At 35.4% G+C, this 13,317-nt stretch overlaps 1 protein-coding gene across 1 annotated transcript in view; it reads right to left on the bottom strand.

The window, feature by feature from the left end:
- Positions 1-13,317, bottom strand: part of RGS22 (regulator of G protein signaling 22) — a 155,420-nt gene that overhangs the window by 55,288 nt on the left and 86,815 nt on the right. The window contains exons 13-17 of the mRNA XM_064267666.1: positions 7,418-7,612; positions 5,410-5,502; positions 3,459-3,631; positions 2,126-2,288; positions 108-266 (exon numbers count right to left, since the gene is read on the bottom strand). Of these exons, the coding sequence (XP_064123736.1) occupies positions 108-266; positions 2,126-2,288; positions 3,459-3,631; positions 5,410-5,502; positions 7,418-7,612 (783 nt within the window). The remainder of the gene's footprint in view (positions 1-107; positions 267-2,125; positions 2,289-3,458; positions 3,632-5,409; positions 5,503-7,417; positions 7,613-13,317) is intronic.

Here is a 13,317-nt window from a genome sequence, read left to right on the forward strand (position 1 = left end):
TAACCGCTATGCCACAAACATGCAATAGCTAGGTCAACAGATAAGCACAACTGATGTTTTGATAGGTACTGCCAACTTCTATCCAAAGACTATACTAATATGTATACCTTTATCTTTTGACGTGCTGCAAACTGTTCACTTGCAAGGAACATTGGCAACCACACATTTTCCAACCTATTTAGGACATGCTTCTGAATTTCAAGCAGAACGGGTGCATCAAGCTGCTCATGGAGAATCTTTCCCCAGCCACCACTTAGGTGCATTATCTAAGAAGATAAAAATGAAACAGAAATGATAAACTTCAGCTTTGGTAAAGAAATACTAATACTCATCATTCATTCACCCCAAAACCATTTACGGAACACCCAACAGGTATCACAATTTTTGAATTCTGTATAGTTCCCTGGCTATATTATGCAACAACAAGGACAATCAACTTCCTTAACATCAGGGGATTGTGATTTACGTGGCGGTGGTTTCAGATGTGTGAATATGCTCACTGATGACATACTGAAAAGAACATGGGAGTGGATTACCACAAGCAAAGGCATTTGTACTCCATGGCTTTAGTATCGTCAACTATAAAATGAGTGCATTAGTCTGTATGTTTTCTAAGTTCTCATCTAGGTCTAATATTCTATGAATCTATGATTCCAGTCAAATTGGCCCATTTGAGAAAGCATTTTCTTTTATGAATGAGAAAATTAAGCATTAAGTAGTTAAGAAACAATCTTGACTCAGATACAATAAATATGCATATTATCAACATATGTTGAGATGGAGTTGGAGGAATGATGGTAGTGATAGAAATGCAGGACTGTTCCAACTTCTTCTAAGAAAAAATAAAGGCAGCAAGAGCAGAGAAAGGTCATGTGATACAGATAATAGTCACTGCCTTGCACAGGTAGCACCTTTTATAAAACACAATTTCTTTGTGGCCCATATCTTCCTTCTGCATCCTTATTGACTTCAACAAGCTACTAATGTCTATTTCCTGCTATACATCATTCTGTTTTCTACCTGCTTCTGTGTACATACCACTCAAATTTTTTGCATTGCTCACAAAAATAACCCTCTTCTTTTAGCCCTCTTTTGATTAATAATACTAACCAAATACTACTGCTATTACTTTTGAAAAAGAAATAAAAAGAAACCTATTAGTCCTCCTTTAATTAATAATATTAGTCAAATAATATTAATAATAATATTGTTTTTGTATAAAAAAAGACTACTGATCAGTTATGGCTATATAACAGAAATTAGGACTACCATGATGTATCTAAAACTTAATGTGACAAAGGAATCCTTAAGTGTAAAACAAATAAAAATAAAAGTAAAGACAAAGATGAAAAAGAAGTTCTTAGGAAAACTCATCTGTAGTAAGCACAACCATTTGCTATGATAGCAACAGGTAACTTTTTTTTTTAATTCTCATGATGCTGTACCATGTTGTACTATGAAGGGTTCACACAGTAGCATCAGATACCACGAAACCTTACGCAGTGGAGCACAAGCCAAACAGAAAACAAATGCTTTCCATGTGTTTATTTCATACTTGTGCTTATTGGGATACCCAAGTACTTTTGTTAATAGGTCCCAGACCTGTATCTCACAGAACTAAGGGCAAGGCATTTTGGTCAAGGTTGCTTAGTATTAGAATTCCTCTTCCCTTTTACTCCCAAAGTCTTTTACTTATTCCTCCCTGACCCACCAAAAATCTACTTTTTTTTTAATTTGGTATACTCTACTTGTGAAGATCTCTGACTTTTTCTTTAATTTATTAAACTTAGAATTAATCTGAAATTTGTATTATACAAATGTATGCCATTAGGATATGCATCCTTTCAAACTACCAAAATAAAAAACCATATGCTATACATTTGATCTTTAAAACAGTAAATGGAGCATTAACAAGCTTCAAATTAAATAAATTTTAACACTTAATTTTTCATATTCAAAAGCATAAAAATTCAGCCATACTTTATGAGATAAAGGTGTTACATGAGCACTCAAACCCACTGCTGGGTACTAATCTGACATCTATAGTCTTTAGGTGGTTGGCAAAAAGAAATAAATTAACTTATTTTCATATTTCAATACAGAAAATATGGTTCCACATTGATACCTGGTCCTGTTGATATAAAGAAGCTGGACTGTTGGGTCCAAAGAAATATTTTTTATTTAGGTATTTGTTTTTGATATATATAGATTTTGCCTCTCTTTGATTTCGATCTCTGAAAAGTATCCTTCGGAACTGCTCAATGTCTGTCCAGCACATAAGGTCCATGCTAAAATAAAAACAAAAACAAAGTACAACCCTTCTTATCTATTTCTCTCAATTCTATTGAACACCAAACAACCTATTGTTTTGACAGAACTCATTAGACTAGTCAGTACACTGATTAGATCATTAATGAATACAATATTGTACCTCTGATCCCTTTCCAGACTGGTTAGCTTGATTCTATTATACTCCTGAAACCCACTGAAACCCACTGCCGTCAAGTCGATTTCCAATCATAACAACCCTATAGGACAGAGTAGAACTCCCCATAGGGTTTCCAAGGTAAGCCTGGTGAATTCGAACTGCAGCCCTTTTGGTTAGCAGCCATAACTCTTAACCACTATGCCACCAGGGTTTCCATCATACTCCTACTCCTGGATAAATATTATGAATGATGACGAGTACTGGGATCAGAAAAAAAATTTATTAACAACATTAGAAGGGTCTGAGAGTTCTTCCATTAACTGTGGACTAGTATTGTCTATTTCAAATACAGGAAAGTTTCTACATATAGCATGTTTATTTGTCAACATGCTAAATTTAGAATAACCCTTACCACAAAAAAGGGAAATTTTATATAAATATAGAATTATCACAGTGAAATTTGGCTCTCAGTTGTCTAACCAGTTTCTGTTACCTTGGGAGAAAATTAATAGGAAAAAAGTATGATTGATATTTCAGTTAATATTAGATAAATATGTTATAGGTTTCAAGATTCTGTGTAAAACTGCAATGTTTCTTTCATGTATTAGTAATAAAAATTGCAAAATAGTACAGCATTTCAATAGTGTATAACTGTGTTAGTGAAATACAGAAAAGACACTTCCAGAAATAATCATTAAAGCACCTGTCTAGAGAAATGCAAAAGAAAGAAACAGAAGAAAAGGGGAAAAGGGAAAAAAATAAAGCATACTGATGTTTTAAGTTAGGCAATGCTAAAAGTAGCAACCAATATTGTTTAACCACTTCACATAACATTTTGAAGGTTGTGACAACCAAAATGCACTTCCCAGCAAAAAGTTACTCGTACAGATTTCAGATAATTATGCTCATCAGTTTTTACTGACTTGGAAAAAATTTAGCACCAAATCACTCTGACAGTATGTTGTACAAAGACCAGTAGCTTAGAAAAATATTGTAAGAGAAAAATAATTTAAAAATGGTTGTTACTAACCTTGAAGAATGTGCCTCAAGAAATTGACGGAAATGTTCGAACTCCAGCTTGTTGTTAAGCAGATCATTAAAATTAAAATGCTTATATTCTGCAGGAACATTATTCCAATATTCTGTTTGTTTAGAGGCTTTAGGGAGTGGTAAAATACCAGTTCCGATTTCAGAAGTGATGTCCTAGTGAGACAATACTTTTCATAAGAACCTCTTAAATGCAACAAATTTTTTCCCATTTTTAAATAAAGAAACTGATATAAAAATTAATTATTAGGTTAAGGACATTTAAGAACTAGGTAAAGAATCTAGATGGTTCAGGTTTTAACAATAACAAATTCTGTTCTGTTCCTTTTCATCCCATTCCCTTCTTTTCATGAACATTTAGCAAGCATCGATCATACTTGTTTATAAAATGCTAACTTTATTATTTTTTTAGTACAAAGGAAATGTTTTTTAGTAACAAAAAAAAAGAAAATCAAAATCACACACAATACTACCAGAGATAACTGTTAACATTTTGGTATATATCCTCCTAGTCTTTTTTATATACATACATGTACTTTATTAAAAATGAAGATAGGATTATACATGTATGTATGGTTCTGTAACCTGCTTCTTTCCCTTAAAAATTTATCATGATACAAAATATTCTATCTATAGAATAATTTTAAAGGTTATAGGGTAATGTAAAACACTTTTTAAATTGTGCATTCTTCAAAAGTCACCTCACATAAAAGGTAAAATTTTGGTATTTTTACAATTTTTGGTATTTAAGACCTGGTTCACTGACATTTTACAAGCTTAAAGGGCAAAGAGTTAAGGAGGTTTATTCTTTGAAAGGCCCTTCCTTATTTAATTCCTTATGTCATTAATTAATTTCCCATTTTTTTAAAAACCTCAGACCATAAGATAAACTACCAATTTTTAAAAAATCAATTTCTTTAGGGAGAAGGATTATAAAGAATGTTACAAATTTTAGTTCATAAAAGTTTATAATAAAACTTTATAATGTAATACCTTTATGAATTTTTGTGTACCTTTTCTAAGGTATTAATTAATAGTATTTCAAGTAGAGAACTTCTGTGTTAAGGCAGCTATTATAAAAGTTGTATTATAAAGAATAATTTTACCGTTTTTGTGAAACTTATTGTAAAAGAATAAAAGTTTAAGAAAAGTACAAAGAAAGTAAAAAACATCTGAAACCTCATCACTGGCTTTAACATTTAGTGATCATCTTTCCAGATATCTCTCTTTGCATATATGTGTACATTAGAAATACATACACAATCTTATATAAATAGGATCATAGCATACTGATGTTTGTGTTCTCTACACTTTTAGATAATACTATCTCAGATATCTTCCATGTCAATAAATATGAATCTAAACTGTCGCTTTTTTTATATAGATGCACACATTTCATTTTATGGATCTACCACGGCTTAATTCGCCACTCCAGAAGTTGCAAATTTAGAAATCAAAATAACACTTTAATATCCTAGTCAATCCTAAGATCTTTTTACTTTTTACCTCAGTTCCTTTCCTTTTTTTTTTCTTTACTCTTTTTGCCTATTGCTGTCCCACAGACAGTTCCTCTTCTGTTTGGAGAACTCTAACTCTTTTGTGACCTGACAACAAAGGAAAAGCTGCTGCCATTTGGAAAACCACCGATAACATTAAAGAGGATATGCTATGGCTGAACGCGCAAGTTTCTCGTCAGTCCTAAGGCAAATGAGTGGCTTGGCTCCCTGGGCTACCTCATTGGCTTGTTTTTCTAGCTCTGGTAAATGTGTTTATAAGCCATGACACCTGTGAAACGCATCAGGCCAGGCAAAGGAATAACAGAACAATAAGCATACCTATCCTACTACGTTATCAATATATGATCTCTTTCCCACTATATAAAGTGGTCACTGTCTCCAGGATAAAAAGTTTTCCTAAGTAGGGAGTTGTCTTACCCCAGCTTTCTTGGAAAATGTCTCTTTGTGCAAAGCCTGAAGCTTTCTAAAGTATGTGGAGTCCAGCTGTCGAGTTTCTTCCACCAGCTCCACCTAATAAAATAACAATAATGCTTGTAACATCAATAGAATGTACATTATGAAAAAGTGAGGAACAGAATGCACAACTTTCCAATAACAGTGGGCTAAAAAGCAAACACACTTGCCAATACAGCAAATTATTTTGGACGCAAAAGCAGGAATACCAACATAGTTAAAATATTAGCGTCAACACGTCAGACTTGGAATGCGTGCAACAAAAAGATACATACGTTTCTATGTAATGGTACCGTGCCACCAAAGATCACTCTTCTTTTCTGGATACCCCATGTGAGGTAACAGATACAATACAAGTATGTTGGTCACACTTCCAATTTCTATTCATGATAACAGGAAAACAGTCGTGAAGACAATTCATAGAAGAACAAGAAAACACCAGACTAGACTCCTCTGAGTCTATAAACAAAGACTTTATTGCTTTAGAGATAGAGGAGTCAGTCATCAAATTAAACCTCATAACAGGTCTCAGCCTTCAGACTGTTTTATATTGTCAGGAAAACAAGTATTTCACAATGTGTCTCTAATGCAGGGAAAAACCAGTTTTGGCTGACCAGCTGCCTGAGAACTTTCTGTATTTAACAGCTAGTTTTGGTAGTCTGTTTGGCCATCTCATTTGGGAAACAGTCGATATAATCCAGCCAGTTGAGTCTTTAAAGAAGTCCTCTGGGCTGAATTTAAGAAAGTCTGTAGAACTAAGGAAGTGGCTTATTTTTCCTCTTATCATTAAAAAGGAAATGTCCTATGTATTTTATAAGAATCTTTTTGGTTTAAGGAAGTTAGTTAAAATTCCAAATCTTTTTTCTTATATTTAACCATCTCAAGACCATTTTTCTCTGTACCATAAACTATATTTAAAATAATAACTGGAAAGTTTTTTTTTTTTAATTTCACATGATACTCTAATTTTCCTTGTATAATATATGCTGTTTTGTAGTAGAAAGGATGTGATATTAACTTTTCAAGACAAGGGGATCCAGGAATGAAAATTTTGGCCTTTGAATTTGGTAACCCACAAGAGACATTTCAGCTACAATCCAATAAGGTAAGCTCTATGTGAGGTGTTATGGTATTAATTTTATCTAAATTACCTAAACTATCCTTTCTGGTGGAAGACACGATTATCTAAGAAGTCTCTGAGTAGATATGAACAAACAACAGCAAAGACAGAAGAGTTCCACCTGAAAGGACATCACGTGCAGGGTGCATGCATTCACTTAATATAAAAAATGCTCATGAATGGTTTTAATTTGTGATTCAAAACGAATATTTAAAGAAATTTCCTCCACCCATCAATAAGAATAATGAAAATATTCAAGCACTGAGGATTAAAATGATCTCCTCAAGGATGAAAAAAGATGTGCTGAAACTTTTATCCAATCAAGCACTATGACCTGACGAACATCTGGGGGCACTTTAAAATAGCAGCACTGAAATCAGAGGGCCTACTTTCTCACAATACATATGAAACATTTATATTTTCCATGAGTGTAATATTTACTGTAACTCATCCAACATAAGACAAAATGGGCTTTTTCCATTAATCAAAATTAAGGCCATTGCTGAAAAACAGCAAGGGACAAAGCCAGTATATTATCATGGTATCTTTTGCTAGTTCACAGGAAACCAAAACTCAGATTTCTCTTTTCTGAATATTTGCAAAGAAAACTAAAAATGACACAGAATTAAATCTTTTGTTAGGGTTCAATAGGGAAACTGGCAAAAAATAAGGTCAATAACACTTTCCCTCCCCAAATTTTGAGCCCGGCCAAATCTTGATTATTAATCTCTGGCCTATGTAAGACCCTTTTTGGTTTCTCTCAATGCCACTAATCATCAATTTCACAGTAAACCTGGATACCCAACAAAAAAACCTGGATAGTTCGCACAAATTTTATCAGTGCTATGATACCTTTCTGTAAGCAGTTTGGTCTGTCTTCACCATCTTTGCCCAGGGCTCAAGAAGGAGGAGAAGGATATATTCTTCGGCTGTGTCGAAAAGGTCTTCAAATGGTGGCTGTATTTTCATATAAATTTCTTTCTTCTTTTCCTGTTGGAGTCCGATGTCAAGGGTGGCCGAAGGAGCAATGTATGTGGCAAAAAGATACTAAAGAGGAATGTGGAGAATGCAGAGGACGTTGGGAGGAACAATAACGGTTAGTAGATTCCTCAGCAAGGGAATTTAAAAAAAGGAAAAAAGGGAAGGCAAACAAACTCAAGCAATTTTTTCTTAAAAAGATGTGCAAAACTATCTGAGACAAAGCAATGCATTTATTCAAAAGTCTTGGTTTTTCTTTCTCTTCCTATTTCTTCTACTGTGGCCTGTGGATCTTGCACAAGAGTATATGATTTCTGATTGTGTTATTTCAATTTTTCTCAAGTTACAAAAATTCTGAAGGATGTAATATGTATTATTATGATTGATTTGAGGTTATATGCTTCCTTTTTCCTGTATGTTCACAACATTTCTAAAGCACCTGTGCTACTTTCCAAAGTGGTTTGAAATGCCCTTTGGAAATAAGAGGCAAGGATGCACTAGGGCTGGAAAGCTGGCTATTAGTCTTCCAGTCTAGAGACCCAACAGACTACCTGCCCTACCCAACTGAGTGGAAGAGAGTTCTTAAGACTGTTGATAATTATCCCTTTCTGCCATAAAGTGTCTCCAATGCTGTGGAAGAGATACAGGTATGGAATAAGTGTGAAAGAGAAGATACACAAAGAGCTTCCTGGACAAACCTGCCATAAACCTATTCTATTCTATTCGTTTGTCTTATCTCTCAATAATGGGTATTTTAATCTGTGAAGCAATTTAATACCATTTTATTCTTCAAATGTTATGTGCTGAATATGACATGCCATTATTATAATTTAATAATAACATCAGATTGAAATGTACTAGGAATCTCTAATTGATTGCATGTTTTTTCATATACTTAGACTTTGGACCTGATAATACCCAGATTCAACCTACGTCACATGTTTAGATATAAATTATTTGGTACAAAATAACAGCCTTATGTACAATGATCTTTTAGAAGTTTTCAAGGGTCCACATTAATACTACAAACATTTACTGAGTATCCACTACATGTTAGATACTTGCCTAGGCACTAGGTATGCAAAGATTACTGAATAAGGCCCACTGGCTGCTCTAGAGAAGCCCATTTGGTGGTGAGGTGACATGAAGATGAAAATCAATGGTTACAATTCAATAAGCGCTATAATAGAGGTATGCATTGCAAATAAGATTTTCAATGATTGCCTGTACATTCTTTTCCAGCTCATCTTCCATTAATCATCCCTCAAACTTTACTCTAAAATACCAACTGTTTTATAATTCCCCTGAGCCTTGCTGTTTTGCCATTCCATACCACTACACATGTTATTCCTTTCATCGTGGATATATATCCTACCCCATGCATCTTGTCTGGTTGATAAACTCTGGTTTATTTTTCAAAAGCAAATATGAATTTCTCCTTTAGAATGCCTTCACTCATGCCTCCTTCCCAAGATCATACTTCTTTACTGCTACATTTGTCACACAATAATGCAATTATATATTTAGTGTCTTCCCTTCTGGACTGAGGCCCCTGAGGGCAAAGACTGCATCTATTTATTTGTGGATTTCCTACTCCTAAAACTGTTTTTGGCAGAGAGTAGACGCACGATAAGCACTTACTGATTTGTACTGTATCTACATAAAAGGCACATTTAGTTGGGAGTGGGGAAGCAAACAGTTCTAGAAACTGTTCCAAAAGAAAATGATCCTCAAGCTAAATCTTTAAAGATGGGATGCAGTCAATCAGACAAGAGGATTTTTGAAAAAGATGATACAAGAAGGAAACCATGGGCCAAGGCATGGGGGCCTAAGAGGGCATTTGTCACTATGGAGAGACTCTAGGCTCAAAGTAGATAACGTGGCTACAGGAAAGAGTTTTTGTATGGAAGTAGAGTAAGAGAAGACGCTGCAAAGGGAGACAATGGCCAGAGCAGACCATGATCTTTCATGCTTTGCTAAGGAATTTGAATTTTGACCTAAAGATATAATGGGTAATCTCTGAAAGGTTTTAGCTGAAGAGTGATACCACTGGATACAAATTTTAGAAATAAATGGCTTGGGGGTCGGGCAGTTTGAGTAGACAAGAATTGGAAGCAGTTTGGAAGTTATCTCAAGTGCCATATAAGAAATTTTACGCCACCTTCATTTCTTGCCTAGTTTTTATAATGGCTTCCTAACTGTCTTCCCAGCTTCCTCTCTGCCTCTTTACAGTCTGTTCTTATCACGGCAAACAGACAAATTCTTTTCATATCACTTTGTCTGCTTGAATTCTCCAGTGACTTCCCAACTCAGACAGAGTAAAAGCCAAACCCCTTATCATTACCTAAGAATAAAAAAAAAAGAATAAAGTTCTTGGAAATTCCACAATGCTGAATAGACAAGGACTAGAGCTCAAGACCTGCCAGTGGGGAAGCCCCATAAACACCTAGGCTCTCAAAACACCGTAAGAGCAAGGGTGAACTAGCAGATTACTCCAGTCTTGAATTTTTAGAGTGCCAAAATAACAGCCAAAATACAATTCATTACCCACCAAAAAAAAAAAAAAAACCTTTTAAAATGAAGACAAAATAAAGATGTCATAAATCAAACAAAAATAGTGAATTCATCACCAGCATCATACACTAAATGAAATACTGTGATAGCCCCAGACATAAAGAAAACGACTTCTAGACAAAAGCAAGGAGGAACAGAGAATAACAGAAAGTATAAATATGTAGGTAAATATCAATGGGTACTGATTGTAAAATGTAACAATAACGTAGTAGGAAATAGTAAAAGAGACTGAGAAAAAGACGTCAGAGAGATAGGAGGTGTACCAAAGCAGAATAGTATTGCAGAAGCCAAAGGAGAACTGAGTTAAAAAACAGAGACAGTAATGAACAGTAGTTTAAAGAACAAACAAACTAGAAGAGGAAAGTATGGTGACGTTAAAGTGACAAAAAGAATTGCCGGTGCTGGTTAAAGTATAATTAAAATGATCTACCGTGAAGTCCATGACAAGTAAAAAAGGAAATGAAGTCAGAACTGAGGTGACAGTATGATAACGTGCAGGGTAGAATGTCAAAGAACTAGAGGTCCATATAAGGGAAAAGGCCATGTAGAGTAGTTAAAAGGAAGTACTATGAAGTCCAGCACATAATAAAAAATAGGCACTCAATAAATATTTGCTGAATAGATGAATTAGTGACAAAGGGAAACCGGGATGTGAAAGGAGAATTTCAGAGTTTAAGAACTTAAAGGTGCAGTACTTCCAAACTATGGTAGATTCGAACAAATGGCCATGCCCACAGTTAACCGAGGAAAAACAGAGATAAGACACTGAAGCTGGGTAAGTTAAGAAATAGTATAGCATACATGTTATAATATAATATAATATGTGTGTTATAACAAAATCCCCATGTGTCTGTCAGTTTGTCATACTGTAGGGGCTTGCGTGTTGCTGTGATGCCGGAAGCTATGCCACCAGTATTTCAAATACCAGCAGGGTCGCCCATGGTGGACAGGCTTCAGTTGAGCTTCCAGACTAAGACAAACTAGGAAAAAGGACCTGGCAGTCTACTTCTGAAAAGAATTAGCTAGTGAAAACCTTATGAATAGCAATGCAACACTGTCTGATATAGTGCTAGAAGATGAATCCCCCAGATTGAAAGACGCTCAAAAGACAACTGAGGAAGAGCTGCCTCCTCAAAGTAGAGTCGACCTTAATGACGTGGATGGAGTTAAGCTTTAAGGACCTTCATTTGCTGATGTGGCATGACTCAAAATGAGAAGAAACAGCTGCAAACATCCATTAACAATCAGAATGTGGAATGTATGAAGTATGAATCTAGGAAAACTGGAAATCGACAAAATATGAAATGGAACATCAATATCCTAGGCATTAGTGAGCTGAAATGGACTGGTATTGGCCATTTTGAATCAGACAGTCATATGGTCTACTATGCCGGGAATAACAACTTGAAGAGGAATGGCATTGCATTCATTGTCAAAGAGAACATTTCAAGATCTATCCCGAAAGACAATATTGTCAGTGATAGGATAACACTCATACGCCTACAAGGAAGACCAGTTAATACGATTATTATTCAAATTTATACACCAACCACTAAGGCCAAAGAAGAAGAAATTGAAGATTTTTACCAGCTTCTGCAGTCTGAAATTGATCAAACATGGACCTCGCCAGATGGAATACACAGGAATCAAATCGACTACATCCATGGAAAGAGACAATGGAAAAGCTCAATATTATCAGTCAGAATAAGGCCAGGGGCCAACTGTGGATCAGACCATCAATTGCTCATATGCAAGTTCAAGTTGAAACTGAAGAAAATCAGAAAAAGTCGACAAGCACCAAAGAGCAACCTTGAGTATATCCCACCTGAATTTAGAGACCATATCAAGAACAGATTTGACATGCTGAACACTAATGACCAAAGACCAAACCAGTTGTGGAATGACATCAAGGACGTCATACATGAAGAAAGCAAGAGGTTATTACAAAGACAGGAAAGAAAGAAAAGACCAAAACGTATGTTAGAAGAGACCCTGAAATTTGCTCTTGAACGCTGAACAGCTAAAGCAAAAGGAAGAAATGATGAAGTAAAAGAACTGAACAGAAGGTTTTAAAGGGCAGCTCAACAAGACAAAGTAAAATATTACAATGACATGTGTAAAGAGCCGGAGATAGAAAACCAAATGGGAAGAACGTGCTTGGTATTTCTCAAGCTGAAAGAACTGAAGAAAATATTCAAGCCTCAAGTTGCGATACTGAAGGATTCTATGGGGAAAATATTAAACGATAGCAGGAAGCATCAAAAGAAGAAGGAAGGCATACATAGAGTCACTATACCAAAAAGAACTGGTCGACGTTCAGCCATTTCAGGAGGTAACATAGTTCCAGGAACCAATGGTACTGAAGGAAGAAGTCCAAGCTGCACTGACGGCACTGGCAAAAAACAAGGCTCCAGGAATTGAAGGAATACCAATTGAGATGTTTCAACAAACGGATGCAGCGCTGGAAGTGCTCACTCGTCTATGCCAAGAAAATTTGGAAAACAGCTACCTGACCAATGAACTGGAAGAGGTCCATATTTATGCCTGTTCCCAAGAAAGGTGATCCAACCAAATGTGGAACTTATCAAACAATATCATTAATATCACACACAAGCAAAATTTTGCTGGAGATCATTCAAAAGTGCTGCAGCAGAAAATCAACAAGTAACTGCCAGAAATTCAGGCCGATTCAGAAGAGGACGTGCAACCAGGGATATCATTGCTGATGTCAGATGGATCCTAGCTGAAAGCAGAGAATACCAGAATAATGTTTACCTGTGTTTTATTGACTATGCAAAGGCATTCAACTGTGTGGATCATAAGAAATTATGGATAACATTGCAAAGAATGGGATTTCCAGAACACTTAATTGTGCTCATGAGGAACCTGTACATGGATCAAGAGGCAGTCATTCAAACAGAACAAGGGGATACTGCAAGGTTTAAAGTCAGGAAAGGTATGTGTCAGGGTTGTATCCTTTTATCATACCTACCTGTATGCTGAGCAAATAATCCTAGAAACTGGACTATATGAAGAAGAATGGGGCATCAAGATTGGAGGAAGACTCATCAACAACCTGCGTTACACAGATGACACAACCTTGCTTGCTGAAAGTGAAAAGGACTTGAAGCACTTACTGATGAAGATCAAGGACTACAGCCTTCAGTATGGATTACACCTCAACATAAAGAAAACAAAAA

The sequence above is a fragment of the Loxodonta africana genome, chromosome 14, assembly GCF_030014295.1.
Source record: "Loxodonta africana isolate mLoxAfr1 chromosome 14, mLoxAfr1.hap2, whole genome shotgun sequence".
Classification (NCBI taxonomy): domain Eukaryota; kingdom Metazoa; phylum Chordata; class Mammalia; order Proboscidea; family Elephantidae; genus Loxodonta; species Loxodonta africana.